The 20,295-nt window shown below is 42.2% G+C and overlaps 3 protein-coding genes across 3 annotated transcripts in view; 2 read left to right on the top strand and 1 right to left on the bottom strand.

The window, feature by feature from the left end:
• Positions 1-20,295, top strand: part of LOC136181101 (NLR family CARD domain-containing protein 3-like) — a 785,212-nt gene that overhangs the window by 632,394 nt on the left and 132,523 nt on the right. The window lies entirely within an intron of this gene.
• The window catches only part of LOC136181122 (NLR family CARD domain-containing protein 3-like), a 236,446-nt gene that overhangs the window by 171,468 nt on the left and 44,683 nt on the right, over positions 1-20,295 (bottom strand). The gene's annotated exons all lie outside the window — the stretch shown is intronic.
• Positions 13,102-16,801, top strand: LOC136181129 (NLR family CARD domain-containing protein 3-like; the record flags this gene model as incomplete). Its single annotated transcript, XM_065961554.1, has 6 exons — positions 13,102-13,301; positions 13,427-15,230; positions 15,338-15,511; positions 15,607-15,780; positions 16,492-16,659; positions 16,780-16,801. Coding segments are annotated over exons 1-6 (2,379 nt in total), but the record flags the coding sequence as incomplete, so codon positions are not given.

The following is a 20,295-nucleotide window of genomic DNA, read 5'->3' as shown; positions in this document are numbered from 1 at the left end:
GCAGCGGGCTTTAGAAGGAGGCGCATTACGGAGAGACGCGCAAAACAAGAAATCCCTGTTTAAAATGTAATGTTGGCGAAAAGAAGGAAATAAGACATAAATGTCAATGTTGAAATTCTATAGAATGCAGAGGCTGTGGATGTTCAGTTTTGTTTGGATATATGGCAACAATATCCTGTAGTTTCATCATGGTGTTTCTCTTCCTTAATGATTAGAATATTAAAATAAATGCATGCCATTTATTTTTCTGTCATTTGAAACATGTAAACACTTGTTTGGTAAAACGTGATCTTTATGCCTTCTTTTGTTGTGCTTATGTCTCCTCCTAACTACAATAACAGCAGCCTGTTGTGCGTAACACTGGTCTCCTGGATTAGCACGTTCTTTTCAAAGGTGTTAAATACAGACACCGTCACAATCACCGCAATGTGACGGTGTACAACAAAGTACCCATAGTTAAATCATTCAAATGTATACCTAAATTACCATTCTTGATTTCAAGAGCCAGGGGTCTCATTTATAAAAGAGTGCGTAGAATCCATACTAAAAATGTACGTGCGCCAGAAACCCGGAAATGGTGTTCGTACGCACACCTGCACGCAATGTTCCCTTTATAAATCACGATCCACCTGGAAATGTGCGCACGTAGATTAGTCCCATGTTCCGCCCTCTACACGCCCACATTCAACCATAAACGGTCAATGCAAAGCAGCTGGTGAATGAAGATGCATCCAAACGAGGGGGCAGATCAAAGGTTTCCAGTGTTGGATCCCGGAAGATTAGACAAAGAAACAAAACTTTCTGACCCAGAAACGGAGGAGTTTGTGAATGAAGTGAAGGATAAAATGGACATATCGGTAGTTTGCTGCAGCAGGAGGATCACGAACTGAAGAAAAGTCAAAGAATGACACCACGTCGCTGCTGCATTCACGCTGTCTTATGTGCCAAAACATCCACCGTTCATCATTACGCACGAGTATATCTGCAATGTTTACATGTTTACAGGACCCACACTGATTTCTTCATATAGTGGCAGAGAGGACACGTCAGTCAGCATTCTCCCTCACTCTATCATATTATTAATCAAATGTTTGATCAACGAAATAAAACATTTGATTGTTGGCCCCTTTTTTTCGTGGGAAACTCTGTCTGCACTGTGACTAATTATGAGGATATAAAGGCCTAATGATCGTGTCAGAGATGCCCCGACTTAATGTCAACACTTGAATTATTTACAGAATAAATATGTGTAGCTTATGAAGACATGCTGAGTAATGAGAAGGCGAAATGTGTGAAGCCACCGCCGTGTCTCTGTGCGTCTTGATGCAATCATCTTTAATAAAACTAAAAATCACACTTGATGGTAAATGGACGATATTGAAATATATTTATGAAAACTGGAGGCTCTATGGTCTTTGTGTTAGTCTAATGTTTAACTCTACATCAGTGTATAAGTCCAGTCCTCTGAGGTCCGTCCGGGATAATGAAGGCGAGACGGCGCTGATGCAATATGTATGTGGTGGATTTAGATTTTTTTATTTTATGTTTATATATTGTCATAATGAAAGTTACTTATTGGAAACAGCTCTGGTACAAAAAGGCCAAAGGCAACAAAACTTAATTTCAAAAGTCCAACAAAAAACACAGAGATCAAAAACAGGGCGCCACAGAGGAGCACGAGCAAAACTGCCATTCCAACAACATACAATGAACTGACACAGAAGGGAAGAAACACAGAGACTAAATAGACACAGGGGTATTCAAACACAGGTGAGACTAATGACACAGGTGAAGACAATCAGGGCAATCACACTGGAGGGAAACACACAGAGGAAGGAATGAACACAAGACAAGAAACACTGAGGACAACTACAAAATAAAATACATGAAACACTGAAGACACACAGAACTCAAGAATGAAACAAAACACACTAGAACATAAAGAAACACTAGGATATGAAGTTACAAAAATAACACATGAAACACTAACCTAGAAAACACACAAGGGAAACAACACCATCAGACAAGAATGAGAACTAAAAACAAGAAAACCTAAACTCTGAAAATAAGAAACCAAATCATGACAGGCTCACTACATGCACGATTATAGCCTAAATAAAATCATCGGTTTGAATGATTATGATGACGTGGATCTGTCAGTAAAGTTTGATATTTAGTGAAATAAAATGTGGAAGAGACATCAATATACATTCTGCAGGCTTCAATTCACCACTTCACCGTCTGTGTCGCCAATTTCCCATGCCTCCAAATGAACGTACGTCTGGGTCAGAGTTTGCTTACCGGTGTGCACATTTTACCGTCATGTTTGTTTTTATAGATCACAAACTTTGCGTGGGAAAAGGCATACGCCAGTTTCAGACCCCATTTTGTGCGTACGCAACGGTTATAAATGAGACCCCAGGTCATTTATATATAGAGAAAACAAACTAGGGGACAGGACATCACCCTGTTTAACACCAAAAGGGGTTTTAAACCAGTCAGTTTGAAAATCATTTACCTGAACACACGCAACAGAGCAGCTATACAGTGATTTTAGAGCTTGATAGAATTTACCCTCCACACCTGCTTTTAAAAGTTTTAAGGCTAGCAGCACTCTGTTTACCCAATCAAAAGGCTTCTGGAAATCCACAAAACATACAAAAGTAGATTTATTTTCTGCAATTCTTGTCCTGACAATTGTTGAAATTGTGTGAATATGATCAATGCAGGCTCGATTCCTTCTGAACCCATTCTGTTCACCAACTAAATATTCCTCTGTTTCCAGATACTGGGTCAGCCTAGCATTCAAAATACTACTATACAATTTATACACTGTTCTAAGAAGACTGATTCCTCTGTAATTGAGTAGTATCCTAGGGTCATTCTTAGATGACTTTGGGATAGGTTTGATATTAGATTTATACCACGTGTTTAAAACAAAACCTAAACAAACAGAAAAGCATGTTTAAAAGAGGAGGTGATTTTAATACTTCATTTGGGATCTCTTCCACACCTACTGCTTTTTTCAGTTTAGACTTATTTATCGCAGTTTTCACTTCTTCCAAGGTAATATCATAATTCAAAAATAAATTTGGTGAATAGTTTTCTCCGCCCATATTTCTCTCTAAATCGTCCTTTAGTTTACATGCATCTTCAAGAAAAGCATCTTCAAAAATTGGTGGAATATTACTTCCTGAAAATAAATCAGTAAAATCTGTCTTGAAAAATCTGGGCTTGAAACTCTGATTGTGGGTGACTTTGTTGTTAAAGATGTACAAAGGATGTGCGGTAAAAACACAGAAGTACTGTGTTTTCCCAGAGATATGGTCTCTGATTTAGCAGAAAGGATCTTGCATATTGTGGCTGAACACCCGACTGTGAAGAATGTCATACTACACATTGGGTCAAATGACGTCACAAAACAACAATCTGAAGTCTTGAAACAGGACTTCACTGGTCTGCTGAGGATGGTCAGCCCCTTGGATGTGGATGTGTTTATCAGCGGCCTCATACCACCAGTCAGAAGAGCAGAGGAGAGATTCAGCAGGTTGTTGGCACTGAATAACTGACTTACAACTGCATGTAATGCCCATTCAGTGAATTTTATTAACAATTTTAACATTTTCTGGGAACACAGACATCTTTTTAAGGCAGATGGATATTGCCTGAACATGTCAGGGGTGAAACTGTTCACCTCTAACCTATTTTACTTCCTGCCTCAACCATCAGTTCTCTCTTGTCGCCAAGGACATGAGACAAAAGAAAACAGCTTTCAAGAAAGACAAAACACAGCATGATGGAAACCTTTGTCAAGAATCACGTCTGCCAGTATCTGAGGAGAGACCTAAAGCGGAGAGACATCGGAACCAAGAGGAGGGGTCTCCATCCACCTTCGACCCCCTCACCAACACCAACACCTGTGAAGTCTCACTGCCCTTGACCCCTCAAACCCCGATCAGATCATCATCTCCCTCCTCCCCCCACCTGGAGTTCACTGACCAAATGAAAGAGCTGGTCAATGCTGGATTTAAAAGTACCCCCCGCCCTTCTCCCTTTATCTCTCCCATAAACACCGGATGGCGCCTACCATCGCCCATTCCGACACGGCTCTCACCCCCCCGCCGGTGTTTTGTCTCCTCAGCTCTTGATAAGGATGAAATGCAGAACATTCAGAGGTCAAACTGATGTGTTTTGGGTCCAGGCTGCAAGGACATCAGCAGTCATGACTCTCTCCAGGATAAGCCGGGGCCCTGCACGTCAGTAGGTTCCAAAATCTCTGTGATGATAGGTAATAGAAGAATAAAGGGGACTCTGTCAAGAAACAAAAGGCAGTTATGTGATTTTGCAAACTTGTCAAACTTAGCATACATTCCTTTTGAGCTAAAACCTGTCCCAAAAATGTTAGCAGCCGAAGCTTCTAGGACCCTGAAGCTGGCTCTACTAAACATTAGATAACCGGCAGAGAAATAATTTTTAATCAATGATTTTATTATTGAGCACAAGCTTGATTTTATGTTTTTAACTGAAACTTAGTTAGACAAAAATAACAGTGCAGCTGTTCTTATCGAGTCAACCCCTCCCAACTTCAGTTTTGTAAGCGAGGCCAGAGTGCATAAGAGAGGAGGAGGAGTTGCAGTTTTGTTTAATGACTCCTTCCAATGTAAGTGTGGCAAGGGTTGGTGAATGGTAATATCTTATGTCAAATAATAACCGACAACGCCACCTGGGGGCTTGCACCTCAGGAAATACAGAACTTAAAACTCCAAATGTAAATAATTAAGACACACAGATTCGAACACTGATGAGGCAGAGATGTGGTTTCAAAAGAATTTAAGGGATTTATTTGAATAAATCTGAGAAAATATGCAAACTAAGGTGGACTGAAGCTGTGAATTTCAACATCTTGCACTGCAGCTGCCATGATAAAGACTGCTTGTTACTACCAGGTAACAACCAACCGCCTCTGCTCTTCAGGTGTTGAGGCTCAAGCGAGTGACATAGGAAGTCAAACAAGAGAAGCATGAATAGATGGCGCCCTCTACTGTTTAAAAAAAGTACTGCGATTCAGTTTTTCAGAGTATCAAAGTGAACCTTGACACCTTTGAATCAATTTTTAACTGCCTCACGATTAATCTTTATATCCTAGTATGCAGGTGTTAGTTAGGAAGTTAGTTATTGTAGTTTGTCAGCAGGGGGAGCTTCAGCGGTGACACACAGGTACTGTACATCACCTGTAGTAGTCCCTTTTTTAGTGCAGTCATACCTGCGTCAGGTGTGAATACGAACAGATTTCGATTGGCTGTGACTGACACTTGAAATCTGCTTTGATAGTTACTTTGTAGATTCAGATTAACCAGGTCCATTTTGATTTTCATTCATTTCAAAGAGCGTCCCATTGATTGACTAACGATGTAAATGATCATTCACTGTGAAACTGTCGACAGTTTTTAGACAATTAAATAAAACATGTTAAACACAGAAGTTTATCGATCACTGAAGATCATTTCAAAAGGACGATGGTCAATAATAACTCAAGTTTTTGTCTTTTTTTATGACAGTCTGAAAGTTCTTCTCTTGATTGACAGCTGAGGTTTCAACATGAAGACAATCTCTGCTGCTTCTGATCACACACACACTTTTATTTCTTCTCATGAATCTTAAAATAATGAACTCAAACTTCCTTCAGGGAGAAATGAAGAATGAAGGGTGTGTCCTTTGATTACCTGCCAGATGTGGTATTTCCTGGTCTCAGTAGGACTCTGTCTCATTCTGACGCAGATCTGTTCTCTGTGTTGAAGGTAAGAGACACTTTTCACTATTTTTAAGACTCTCTGTTTGATTTAAGTGACAAAAGAGCTGTAAGCTAACAGTTAGCCACCAGGTTCATTAGCTGCTCTGACTATAGTAGAAGTGCAGGGAACACAATGACTCTCAGTTAGCATGCAGGCTATGCTAACATGCTAACATGCTAACAGTACAGTTTAACACAGCAGAGGGAGGGCGTGGAGTCTGTCCTCATCAGTTAGGACTAAAAATAATCACTCCATCAGCTCAACTGGTTCCACAACTTCTCTGAAACTGGACGGTTGCCAAGCAACACAAACACTCCTCTGCAAGTCAAGTCAAGTCATATTTATTATAAAGCACATTTAAAAACAGCTACAGCTGACCAAAGTGCTGTACAATACATTAAAAAAGAAAAAACAACTTGAGATCACAATGTCCACAAGAGAGAAATATATATATATATATATATATATATATAAAGAAAGCAACAAAGGAACCTGAAAGAAACGGTCTATTCAGGACCAGGGGACTCAAATGCTAAAATATAAAAGTATGTCTTGAGACAGGACTTAAAAGATTCAACAGAGGGTGCAGACCTGATGGAATGAGGGAGGCCGTTCCACAGTTTACAGGCTTTTACTGAAAAGGCCGGCTCTCCCTTTAGCTTGAGCCGTGAGCGGGGAACAGCCAGGAGGCCCATGTCTGATGATCTCAGGCGCCTAGATGAGGTGTACGGCCTGAAGAGGTTGGTAATATAAAAGGGGGCCAGGCCATTCAGGGCTTTAAAAACAAACATCACAATCTTAAAATCGATTCTGAATCATATTGGGAGCCAATGAAGGGACGCTAGGACAGGACTGATATGCTCCCTCTTCTTGGTTCCAGTCAGCAGCCTTGCTGCAGCATTTTGGACCAGCAATTGCAGTAGTCAAGCTGGGATGAAATGAGCGCATGGGTTACTGTCTGTAAGTCACTGAATGAGATGTAAAGCCTGAGTCGAAGATAAAGCCAAGGTTCCTGTCGTGGGGCCTAATGTGGCTGTATAAGTGACCTAAGCTGTTGGCGACCTGTTTGATGATGTCGGGTGGGCCAAAAAGAACAGCTTCGGTTTTTGACTCATTTAATTGTAGGAAGTTATGGGCCATCCAGTGTTTTATGCCTTCAAGGCATTGTGTAAGAGAGGTGAGTTCTGCGAGATTGTTTGGTTTGACCGGTAGATAAAGCTCAGTGTCATTTGCGTGGTATGTGGTATGAGAGGTTGTGCTTCTGGATAATTTGACCCAATGGAAGCATGTATAGTGAAAATAGTAGAGGGCCTAGGATGGATCCCTGTGGTATCCTACAGCTCAGACCAGATTGGGAGGATGTGGCGTTAGTTAAGTTTACAGAGAAGGTTCTGTTGTTCAGGTATGATGTAAACCAAGTCAGAGCTGTGCCCCCAACACCAACCCAATGCTGCAGGCGATTCATTAAAATTGTGTGGTCGACAGTGTCAAATGCTGCAGTAAGGTCCAGTAAGATCAGGAAAGCACAGTTTCCAGAGTCCATTGTAAGCAGAAGGTCGTTGTGGATTTTGAGAAGTGTAGATTCTGTGCTATGGGCTGCTCTGAAACCTGATTGAAATTTGTCTAAAATACTATTATGATGAAGGTAGGGTAGCAATTTCTCCAGAATAACCTTTTCTAGCACCTTAGAAAGGAAGGGTAGTTTTGAGATGGGTCTGTAGTTGGAAAGTGGTATGGGGTCCAGGTTGGGTTTTTTTTAACAAGGGCTGCACTATAGCATGTTTAAATGAGGGAGGAACAGCACCAGTTGACATACAGCTGTTTATAATGGAGAGGATAAAAGGGCCGGTAATATCAAAGGAATCTTTGAGGAGAGCTTGGTAGGTACTATGTCACTGGGGCAGGTGGCAGATTTCATTTTAAAAACCGTCTCTTTGAGTGAGGTTAAGGTGATAGGCTCAAAACAGTTTAACTGGGCAGAGCAGTTGAAAGGCGGGGAGGCTGAGATGTGCCTGGTAGGGGCTGAGATATTTTTTCTATTGCCAGCAACTTTTTCAGTGAAGAACTTTAGGAAGTCTTCTGCTCTACTAAGGGGAGTGTCTAGAGAGGATCCAGGAGGGGGGCAGGTGAGAGAGTTTATAATATTGAATAGGACTTTAGGATTATGGTGATCTTTTGAGATGATATCTGAGAAATGTTTTGCTCTCGCTGCCTTGACTGCAATTTGGTAGCTGATCAGCCGCTCTTTAAGGATGTCATGTGAGATTTGAAGCTTATCCTGCTTCCAATTGCGTTCAGCTTGTCTGCAGCTCCTCCTTAGGGCTCGAGTGGATTCAATAATCCAAGGCTGTGATTTAGGCTTTGGATTTTTTATCTTGAGAGGCGCAATATGGTTGAGAATTGAGGAGCAGGTAGCATTAAATAATTTAATGTGATCCTTAGTGCAGAGTTCAGTGGGAATATTTTCAACGGACAGAGTATCTTGAGCAGCTGAGAATAAACTGGCAGTGGAAGAGTTAATATAACGAGAGTAACGCATGGGGAGGAGACCATTTGATGACAGGACAGAGAGAGACACATTAAAAAAAATGGCACTGTGATCTGAAAGACAAGGGTCCATTATTTCCAAATTGTGAACAGGAAAACCACAAGACAAGACCAAGTCGAAAGTGTGGCCATGTTTATGAGTGGGACCTGAGACATGCTGTGCAAAATTAAATGATTCAATCAGGTTTAAAAATTCACCGACAAGTGGTTTTGATGGACAACATACATGGATATTAAAATCACCCAGTATTAAAATTCTTTCAAATGATGGCACAATTTGCGATAAGAGGTCTGCAAACTCAGTGATAAAATGTTTATCTGATTTTGGAGGACGATATAATATGATGATAAGAAGAGGGTTTGCTGTACCCACTTTGTTTTTAAAAACTGCTGCCAGACCCCCGCCCCGTCCGGAGGGTCGTGGCGTGTTAAAGAAGGAACATTCATTTGGAGAAAGCTCAATAAGTGGACTTGCATCATTGGAGTTCGGTCAAGTTTCAGTCACCAGAAGGAAATCTAGGCCCTGGGATTTGAAAAAGTCGTTAAGAATAAAAGTCTTATTTAGCACTGATCTGGCATTTATCAGAGCCAGTTTAATCGGGGCCGCATTACTGACGTGCGCTAGTGGCGTCCATGGCAGAGAGCGGAGGTTACTAGAGTTTACACCGCTGCGACGTTCAGTGGCAGAGCGGGATTTTGAGCCTCGGTGATATCGGAAAGACATTTTTACTGGAATATTGAAAGTGCTAGAAGCCTCGAAAGGTCCAAGTCCTGCAGTTGAATGAATTTTCGACGTGGAGCTCTGCAGAAGGGGACAGCTGATCTCTGCTGCACCCACAGCAGAGATCAGCAAAGACCAGAGACCTTATTATGCAGCTCTATAAGTAGAATTACTGTGTGTGTGATTCTAGTAGATAGATTTATAAAGACAAACTCTGTCTGCTGTAGTTATTCTCTATGATCAGCTCTTATTGAATGTCTTCTTCCAGACAGATAGCTGTGTCAGATTGATCAAACCAATGGGGATTATTCAGTCTGTTGGGCCCCTTCACAGGGGGGTCCTCCAACCATTCGATGTGATCAATAATCTGACACCTACAAAAAAATGCTCTGTATAAACATTTATCTTCAAAGTTCACAGAAGTATTATTTCCAACATAAAGAACATCTCTCCCCGATAGTTAAGACTAGACTCGCAGCATTCGGTCATTTACTGTTACATTTCATCTTCACTGTCTGCTCCACCACTGCTCCTCTGTTTTCACTCTCAGACGAATAATTCATTTCATACGAATAAATCATGTGACTCTTAGCAGAGCGATGAGAGTGAGTGCTGTCAGATGGGGCCCCCATAGGACCCGATCACACAGAGACGCAACTCGCCTCAAAAAAACGCCTGGACACGGCTGAGGAAAGAACAGCTGGGAGCGCCTGGGGAGCAGGGCTGTGTGTGCATACGAGCGACCAAATGAAATATGTTTGCTCCAAGAGGAGGAAAATGTCATAAAAAGCGGATGTCAAACCTCTTTGATTTGATTGGCTACTTTAAGTGACATTGACGATCGCTGAGACTCTGCTTCTTGATCAAAAAAGTTGAAAATGTTTCAACTTTTATGCGTACCCAAAAACTGCGAGAAAAATGTGTCTTGCAGCAGCAAAGAAGAGCGCCCAGCAATCACGCTGGACCATAAGATAACCATGGTTTTGCTGGTGCTGCTTTCCCTTTTTGAAGGTGAACCAGGTAGATGTGATGTTTGTAGACTGACAGTGAGGTGATGATGATGATGATGATGATGAAGATGAACCAGGTAGATGTGATGTTTGTAGACTGACAGTGAGGTGATGATGATAATGATGATGATGATGATGAAGATGAACGAGGTAGATGTGATGTGTGTAGACTGACAGTGAGGTGATGATGATGATGATGATGATGAAGGTAAATCAGCAGCTTCTTCTCTTTGTTTTCTCCACAGCTGAAGATCTTTGACTGGATGTGACTTCAGCAGCTGAACTCCATCAGTGTTGTTGTAGTGACAGAGTGCAGCTCTCCCAGCAGGGGGCGCTCTGCTATGGATCAGTGTGAGGACACAGAGGAGGGAGTCCCTCCCTCTAAAACCTCTCTGTGTGAGGAACATGAAGCTCTGAGGTGAGGATCTCTAACTGTCCATGACTCTTCTCCATGTCACAGCTCAGCACTCACATCTCTCCACCTTCATCATCATCATCATCATCATCATCATCATCACTGTCTCATCTGCTGCTCACAGTAACTAATAATGTTGTTTTTTTGTATCAGGATGCAGGAACAGAGACCAGACTCTCCTGGACCCAGCTGTGTGTCCATGAAGAGTGACCGGTCTATGGGTCGCTATAATGACTTTAAAGATGGACGTCCTGCTGATGGAAGGTGAGATCTGAAATTGACAAAGAGCTCTGTTCTGCTTTTCTGTAGGCTCACTCTTTCATCCTCAGCCATTTACATCACTCTCAGTCTTCAGTCCATGTTCACCTCTCCCAGGACTCGTACTTTTCTCCTGTTTCTCCTACTTGTCCACCAGAGGTCCTCAGATTTCACCTCCTTCTCTTCTAGGTTTCAATAGCCCAGACCTTCCCTTCTACTCTACTCACCTGTCTTCATTTTCCTCATCACCTTCATTTAGTTTTCTTACCACTTCATGATCATTGTGTGCTTTGGTTCTATCTTGTGTTTTTTCTTTTGAAGTGTTTGTATTTGAACCCTGACCTTCCTGAAGGCTGTAAAATGTGGAAAATAATCATTTTATTGCAGCTGTGAGTCCATTTTTTCTGCATTTGGGTCCTTCCCTGCACCCTATTTCCCCGACCCTGTCAGAACTTAACCTGCCTGACACAGAACCAGCCGACAGTGTGATGGACTTTATGACTTCAAAGCAAAAACAGCCCTACTAGAAAGAAGCTAAATATTCTTAGACAAAGTCAAAATAATAGGCCAAACCTTAAAAAGAGACAAATCTGAGGAAAGATTTATTTTTGGGCTTTTTGTTCTGTTATTTAGAGACGGGACAGTAATTAAAGTCAGAAATCAAGGAGAGAGAGAATGGGGAATGACATGCAGGAAAGGAGCCACAGGTTGGAATTAAACCCGAGCCACCCGCTTGGAGGGCTACAGTCTCCCTGCATGGGATACACACACTAACCGCTAGGCCACCAGCACCCCAATTAAAGCATTTTTATTGAATGAACATTTTTGTTTTTCCCTCAGGTAGAATGAAAGTCCTCTCCTTCCTCACTCCCAATGATGACCAAAACAAACAGACATACTGGCCACAATATCAGATTTCATTCACTGAGAGTCTGCTTCTGCACGTCCATTTTAACGCATGCACCATCAAGGATGGGAGCCACGGTTTAAAAACTGTGATTAGAGGATGATGGTCCACGAGGGGGATGTTGGATGTCCTGACTTTGTCCACAGCCCAGATCCTGAACCTGATGAGGTTCTGCTGGTGAGATGTTGGGCATTGAAAGCTGCAGGTCAAGTTCACTAACCTACCTGGTCCATACATCCTGCTGATCCAGCTGACCATTGTACTGATATCTGACTACACTTTCTCCTGGACTACATAGTTTAATCCTTGTTTTAGTGAATGGTATCTGAGTCCAGCTGAGGCACGTTTAGTACATCAGGGATGATGTCATGGTGGTATACTAAACATTTGGTCCAGTGATCTTGGCAGGACACTGGTGAGCAGATGTATCATGAACACTGCAGACAAAGATCTTCAAAGCTCTTGAGTGTTTTTACAAACCTTGTAGGATCCATATTCTGGACTTACTCACAATATAAAAACTACTGTGATGGTTCAAGCAGCACTTATTCCCATCTGAAGTGATGTCAGTCTGAAGACTTTGTTCCAGAAGTGAATTCCAGGTTGAGGTTCCTGAAGTTGTTATGGACAAGTTCTTGATCTTGATCTGTTCTGTATCCTAATAGTAATTGCTGCTCGTTGTAAATGCTGCTCGGTCTCTAAATGTACTATGGGAGGTAGAGCCTTCAGTTTTCAGACTCCTCTCCTCTGGAATCGTCTTCTGTTAACTTTACTTTCATCAGTCTGAAGAATTTGAGGACAGACACAGTGTGGCTGTATTCTGAGTGAGATACTGTTCTAATAGAAACAGAGAGAACTGTGGAGAACTTCACCTCTGCCTCCTGATTATTGATTATCCATCAGCTAGTTTGAACTGGAACAATCTGATTAAAAATGATCTTTGCTCTAAATGTTTCATTAACCAGCTGTTTGTTTGTATCAGGATGCAGGAACAGAGACCAGACTCTCCTGGACCCAGCTGTGTGTCCATGAAGAGTGACAACTCGAAGGGTCGCCTTATTAACTTTAAAGATGGATGTCCTGCTGATGGAAGGTGAGAATTAAAAATCAAGTTAATGTTATGTCGCTGTTGTTTTAAGAGTCATATCTTGGCTCAGAGTTTCATTACATATATCCTGTTGTTTTCTTGTGTAATATGTCCTGTCACAGAGTTCAACAGGAGAGCTCCAACGTTCACAGAGATCAATCAGACCAGCAGAATCCAACAGACCTGGACTCCATCTTTATGGTGTGTTCAACACACTGTTAATTAATATACTACCATTACAATAATTTAATTCTAAGTTATTGTTCTGTTTAGACCAGCTGACCTTCAGACTGACAGATGAACCACATGTTGAGTTCTACCAGTTTGTATTAAATATCCAGTGTCTCCTTCTGTTCCAGCTGCTGGAGGAGAACATCATCACCTTTGTGAAGAACGAGCTGAAGAGAGTCCAGAGGGTTCTGAGTCCAGATTACCCAGAATGCTTAGAGAGTCAGAGTGAGGATGAAGAGCAGGGGAGAAGCTGTAAAGAGGCATTTTTGAAGATCACTCTCCACTTCCTGAGGAGAATGAAGCAGGAGGAGCTGGCTGACTGTCTGCAGAGCAGTACGATCATTTTAACAGATTTAGTATTTTAGAAAAAGGACAAAGAGGTTTAAAGTTCCAAACTCAGATAGTCATGTCATCTATATCAGAATCTGTTCATTGATTTCAGTTCTTTCTTTTTTCAGGAACAGTCGCTGCAGAGTGCCGGCGTAAACTCAAATCTAACCTGAAGGAGAAGTTCCAGTGTGTGTTTGAGGGGATTGCTAAAGCAGGAAACCCAACCCTTCTGAACCAGATCTACACAGAGCTCTACATCACAGAGGGAGGGACTGGAGAGGTCAATGATGAACACGAGGTCAGACAGATTGAAACAGCATCCAGGAAACCACACAGACCAGAAACAACCATCAGACAAGAAGACATCTTTAAAGTCTCACCTGGAAGAGATGAACCAATCAGAAGAGTGATGACAAAGGGAGTGGCTGGCATCGGGAAAACAGTCTTAACACAGAAGTTCACTCTGGACTGGGCTGAAGACAAAGACAACCAGGACATACACTTCACATTTCCATTCACTTTCAGAGAACTGAATGTGCTGAAAGAGAAAAAGTTCAGCTTGGTGGAACTTGTTCATCACTTCTTTCCTGAAACCAAAGAAACAGGAATCTGCAGGTTTGAAGAGTTCCAGGTTGTGTTCATCTTTGACGGTCTGGATGAGTGTCGACTTCCTCTGGACTTTAAAAACAACGAGACCCTGACTGATGTCACAGAGTCCACCTCAGTGGATGTGCTGCTGACTAACCTCATCAGGGGGAAACTGCTTCCCTCTGCTCACCTCTGGATAACCACACGACCTGCAGCAGCCAATCAGATCCCTCCTGAGTGTGTTGACATGGTGACAGAGGTCAGAGGGTTCACTGACCCACAGAAGAAGGAGTACTTCAGGAAGAGATTCAGAAATGAGGAGCAAGCCAACAGAATCATCTCCCACATCAAGACATCCAGAAGCCTCCACATCATGTGCCACATCCCAGTCTTCTGCTGGATCACTGCTACAGTTCTGAAGGATGTGCTGAAGACCAGAACGAGAGGTGAGCTGCCCAAGACCCTGACTGAGATGTACATCCACTTCCTGGTGGTTCAGTCCAAACTGAAGAACATCAAGTATGATGGAGGAGCTGAGACAGATCCACACTGGAATAAAAAGAGCAGGAAGATGATTAAGTCTCTGGGAAAACTGGCTTTTGAGCAGCTGCAGAAAGGAAACCTGATCTTCTATGACTCAGACCTGACAGAGTGTGGCATCGATATCAGAGCAGCCTCAGTGTACTCAGGAGTGTTCACACAGATCTTTAAAGAGGAGAGAGGACTGTACCAGGACAAGGTGTTCTGCTTCATCCATCTGAGTGTTCAGGAGTTTCTGGCTGCTCTTCATGTCCATCTGACCTTCATCAACTCTGGAGTCAATCTGATGTCAGAAGAACAAACAACATCCAGGTTGTCTAAAGTATTCAGAGAAAAACCTAACCCAAAACATTTATATCAGAGTGCTGTGGACCAGGCCTTACAGAGTCCTAATGGACACCTGGACTTGTTCCTCCGCTTCCTCCTCGGTCTTTCTCTAGAGACCAATCAGAATCTCATACGAGGTCTGCTGACACACACAGGAAGTGGCTCAAAGACCAATCAGAAAACAATCAAATACATCAAGGAGAAGATCAGTGAGGATCTGTCTGCAGAGAAAAGCATCAATCTGTTCCACTGTCTGAATGAACTGAATGATCGTTCTCTAGTGGAGGAGATCCAACAGTCCCTGAGATCAGGACGTCTCTCCACAGATAAACTGTCTCCTGCTCAGTGGTCAGCTCTGGTCTTCATCTTACTGTCATCAGAAAAAGATCTGGACGTGTTTGACCTGAAGAAATACTCTGCTTCAGAGGAGGCTCTTCTGAGGCTGCTGCCTGTGATCAAAGCTTCAAACAAAGCTCTGTACGTGCTCACATAACTATCCAGTTCAAATTTAGTTCTCTTTTATTCAGAAAAAACAACTATAGTTTGTAATTGCTTTCATTTGTGTTCTTCTGAATCCTCTTCAGGCTGAGTGTCTGTAACCTCTCAGAGAGAAGCTGTGAAGCTCTGTCCTCAGTCCTCAGCTCCCAGTCCTCTAGTCTGAGAGAGCTGGACCTGAGCAACAACAACCTGCATGATTCAGAAGTGAAGCTGCTGTGTAGTGGTTTAAAGACTCTACACTGTTCACTGGAAACGCTCAGGTATGGACTTATTCATGTGAAAGTTTACCCAATAAGCTTAAATGTACTTAGTTTATTTGATATTTTGATTAACTTACCAAACATATCCTCTTCAGGCTGAGTGGTTGTAACCTCTCAGAGAGAAGCTGTGAAGCTCTGTCCTCAGTCCTCAGCTCCCAGTCCTCTAGTCTGAGAGAGCTGGACCTGAGCAACAACAACCTGCAGGATTCAGGAGTGAAGCTGCTGTCTACTGGATTAAAGAGTCCACTCTGTAGACTGGACACTCTCAGGTTAGTGTGCTGCTGATCCACATTAGTCCTTTAAGATCATATTTTCTTGATGAATCATTTATTAAATGGGCCTTGGTGGTGGTTTAAAGTTTTCCTGTATGTTTCCACATTAGAGCTGTAAAGCTCTGAGCTCGTTCTATAGCTCTCAGTCTTTTAGTCTGAGGAAGCTGGACTGGAATAAAGAAAGTTAAATATGAAGTTCTTTCCCCACCAACAAACAAACCATGGATAATGTTTGGAACATAAAGAACTAAAGAATCTTTATTTCAGATGAAACAGTTCAGAACTGTTTCTACATCACTGCTGATTGCAAAGCAGTCTGTGTGTTTATCTCACGCTCTGTCTTACCTTCACTATTTGTCACCAGAGTAAATATTGATTAGTATCAGATTATGAAGTCTATTCTGTTCAGCTGCATGGTTATGACGGGATGTTACTGGTATGTGTGTGTGTGTGTGTTGGTGTTTATGTGTGTGTGTGTGTGTGTGTGTGTGTGTGTGTGTGTGTGTGTGTGTGTGTGTGTGTGTGTGTGTGTGTGTGTGTGTGTGTGTGTGTGTGTGTGTGTGTGTGTGTGTGTGTGTGTGTGTGTGTGTGTGTGTGTGTGTGTGTGTGTGTGTGTGTGTGTGTGTGTGTGTTGATGTTTATGTGTGTGTGTGTGTGTGTTGGTGTTTATATGTGTGTGTGTGTGTGTGTGTGTGTGTGTGTGTGTAGTCTGTCAGGTTGTCTGATCACAGAAGAAGGTTGTGCGTCTCTGGCCTCAGCTCTAAGCTCCTCCCCCCTGAGACATCTGGACCTGAGCTACAATCATCCAGGAGAACGAGGAGAGAAGCTGCTGTCTGCTGGACTGGAGGATCCACACTGCAGACTGGAGACACTGAGGTACAGACAGACACACAGAAGCTGTCTCACTGTTTCTGAATGATGAACTCTGCTTCTTGTCTGATGCTGGATTTAAATGAAGATGTATGAAATAGATTGTGATCTGGTTTCTTCCTCCAGGTTGGACCATAGTGGACTGCACAGACTGGATCCTGGTCTGAGGAAGTGTGAGTGTGTTTTCATTTCTATTCATCAGAACACAGCAGCACATGTTGGAGTGTAGAAGAGTAAATGCTCTTGAACAATCAGACAGAGACTATGGCTTGTGAATGGAGGATTTGATTATTTCTCTCTGAGAAGTTAATAACAATAACTTAAATTTATATAGCGTGTGTGTGTGTGTGTGTGTGTGTGTGTGTGTGTGTGTGTGTGTGTGTGTGTGTGTGTGTGTGTGTGTGTGTGTGTGTGTGTGTGTGTGTGTGTGTGTGTGTGTGTGTGTGTGTGTGTGTGTGTGTGTGTGTGTGTGTGTGTGTGTCTTGTGTATCAGAACATGATCTTATGACTTGGCTAAATTCAGAGGTTAGATAACTATTGGTTTGTGCCTGCTGCTGTCCAGATTGTGTTTCTATTATGATTAAACCTTTCAAACTACAACAGGATGAGGGCTGGAAGTAACACAAAGTGATGATAAAAGTGAGGGTGATGGAAACTCATGAGAGTTTAAATATGAAATAAAAAATGTAAACTGAAATAAAAGTGATAATCCAGTGAATAGAAAATCACCATTCATCACATCCAACAGAAATGTATATTTTACAACATGCAGTTTTTGTGACATTTCACATTTTGATGTTGGCTGCTGGCCGGCTGCTCGTAGTCGAGCTCGTGGAGCTCATCAACTTTAAAAACAGCAGAAATCATTTTTGATTTGACGTTCATTTTCATAAACATGTAAATATGCAGAGTCTCCAACATCAAGTTCTCTCCTCAAAAACATCCAGACGTGAATTCAGTGATGAAATAGAAACAGAATATCTTTAGAGACATAAGCTAGCTCTCCTCCTCGTCTTCTGGCTGTGCAGACAGTAAGGCACACAGCAAAGTCCACGATCACCATAGTACAGGCCAGCAGGAACATCCAACAACAATACACAAGTCAGCTGCAGGCCGCCAGGTGGCCAGGTGAGGTCGGGACGGCGTGGCCTACACCTTAGACAAGCAGAGAAAAACTCACAAGGACTGAGTTGTCATCTGTTTCTTCAGATTTTGATCTGTTCATCCAGTCCAGTTAAATTTCAATTAAAACAAAAACATGTATGTTGTAGAGCCTAGATTGATGGAAAAGAAATGGTCTCCATGACTTCAGAAACACAGTTTAAAACTAGTTAGACAGGACAAAGGGACGTGGCACACTCCTGCTGCCATCACATTGTGTGTGACAGTGAAAGTGGAAATGAGGCTCCTGTTTGTGCTGAATGTGACCTCTGAGGACAGAACAGTTGGAGACAGCAGATGGTTCATAGATTCTTTGTGCTGCACTTTGATTAGTCAGACTTTATTCACTGCATGTGTTTGTTGATTTGGATCTCCATTCTTCCTGGCTGCCATGGTAACTCCATTTGAACTTGATTAGAAGTGGATTATTACATTTCAGTGCTGTCAAACATCATTCAGTGCTGAATATGAACTGTAAGTTTGATTGACTCTCAGTAAGTAGGGGTGTAACGGTACACAAACATTTCAGTTCAGTACAGTTCTCAGTGTTGAAGCTTTGGTTCGATACATTTTCACTACAGTAAAGGGACCTGATGCAACACTTTTTTTTCTTTATTAGGAACATTTATAATTTCCCTTTTACACATTGGACTAAGTGCAGCATCGACAGTTCAGACTTGTACACCTGCTCAGGTTACTTTTTAATAACATTTTAAATTAAACATTGTTAAAAAAAAAAAAAACATTAAATAAACTTATGTTGCTTCCTTCAACCAAAAGAGTCTCCAATAAATAAAACATATGAATGAAATAAAGTATTTTAGAATTATGTAATCGTACAGAAATAACATTTATAACACAGATCAGTAGAAAAATATTAATATTTATTTGATTTAATGATTATTTGTTTTTTACTTTGATGATGACGAGCCTCACCTGCCTCCCCTGACAGCACGTCTCTGCTGCAGGTTATTCTCCCACACAGACGTGTCTCTCCCTCCCCTTTTGCTCTTAGTTTGAGCGGGATCATCGATGAAAATGAAAACAAAACTTAAGAGTAAGTCTGTAAAAAGAACTCCATCCCGGTTATATGCAACTGTCCAGACCAACAGGACTCGAGGAACTACTAATCTGCACAGTTTGCACAGTTTATGTTTGAACTTTTTTACAACTAACTAACTAACTACTAACTAAAAGCTGTGTCCCATACCAGCAGCCGCAGCCTTCCTCCACCCTGAGGTGTGCTTCTGCTTTGCGGTCCGTGTGGGAACACAGATTAAATCACTTTTGTTCCGCGCGTACTCGGATCAGTCCTGTACTGAAACGGTCCGGTCCGAGTACGTGTACCTTTACACCCCTATCAGTAAGTGTCAGTAAAGTTGTTGATGAATGAACAGATGATAACCTGCAGCTGTGTTGTGTCTCGTTCTCTCCATCAGACGCCTGTGAGCTGGAACTGGACAAAAACACAGTGAACAGAAAACTGAAACTGTCTGACAACAACAGGAAGGTGACACGTATGAAGGAGCTTCAGTTATATCCTCATCATCCAGACAGATTTGAACACTGTTCTCAGCTGCTGTGTAGGACTGGTCTGACTGGTCGCTGTTACTGGGAGGTCGAGTGGAGAGGAAAGGTTGATGTATCAGTGAGTTACAGAGGAATCAGAAGGAGAGGAGACAGAGCTGAATGTGTGTTTGGATATAATGATCAGTCCTGGAGTCTGATCTGCTCTGATATAGGTTACTCTGTCTGTCACAATAACATAAGAACAAAGATCTCCTCCTCCTCCTCCTCCTCCTCCTCCTCTGTCTCTCACAGAGTAGCAGTGTATGTGGACTGTCCTGCTGGCTCTCTGTCCTTCTACAGAGTCTCCTCTGACACACTGATCCACCTCCACACCTTCAACACCACATTCACTGAACCTCTCTATCCTGGGTTTGGGTTCTGGACTCCTGGTTCTTCAGTGTCTCTGTGTCGTCTGTCGGTCTGAGAAACACTGCTGACTGAAGATCAGCTGACTCTGTTCACTCTGTCCAGCTGGTCTGTTTCATGGTTGGGGGGTGTGATAATGGGGGGTGGGGGTGGTAATGGGGGTTAAATGTTCTACATTACAGAAAAACAATGGACCCCCTTCTTTAATGTCTGTATTGTTCTGATCTCACCAATAAAAAACAAGTGACAATTAAACAATTAAAGTCCTCCTCCTGCTGTCTTGATATTGGCAGCAGGAGGAGGAGTCATGGCTCCAGATCTGTTACAAATGGTAAACTTGTCTCTCAGGTGTCTTCCCACAGGCCCTGAAAACAGCAGTCATCAAGCCACTACTAGAAAAGAACAATCTAGACAATAATGAATAATTACAGGCCTATATCAAATCTTCCTCTGTTAGGTCAAATGATAGACAAAGCTGTGTTTCAGAAGTTAAATAACTTCTTGATATTGAACAACTGTTTGGATGTCTTCCAGTCAGGTTTTGGA

The sequence above is a fragment of the Labrus bergylta genome, chromosome 2, assembly GCF_963930695.1.
Source record: "Labrus bergylta chromosome 2, fLabBer1.1, whole genome shotgun sequence".
Lineage (NCBI taxonomy): Eukaryota > Metazoa > Chordata > Actinopteri > Labriformes > Labridae > Labrus > Labrus bergylta.
The sequence above is the reverse complement of the archived record's forward strand: the minus strand, read 5'-3'. Positions and strand labels throughout refer to the sequence as shown.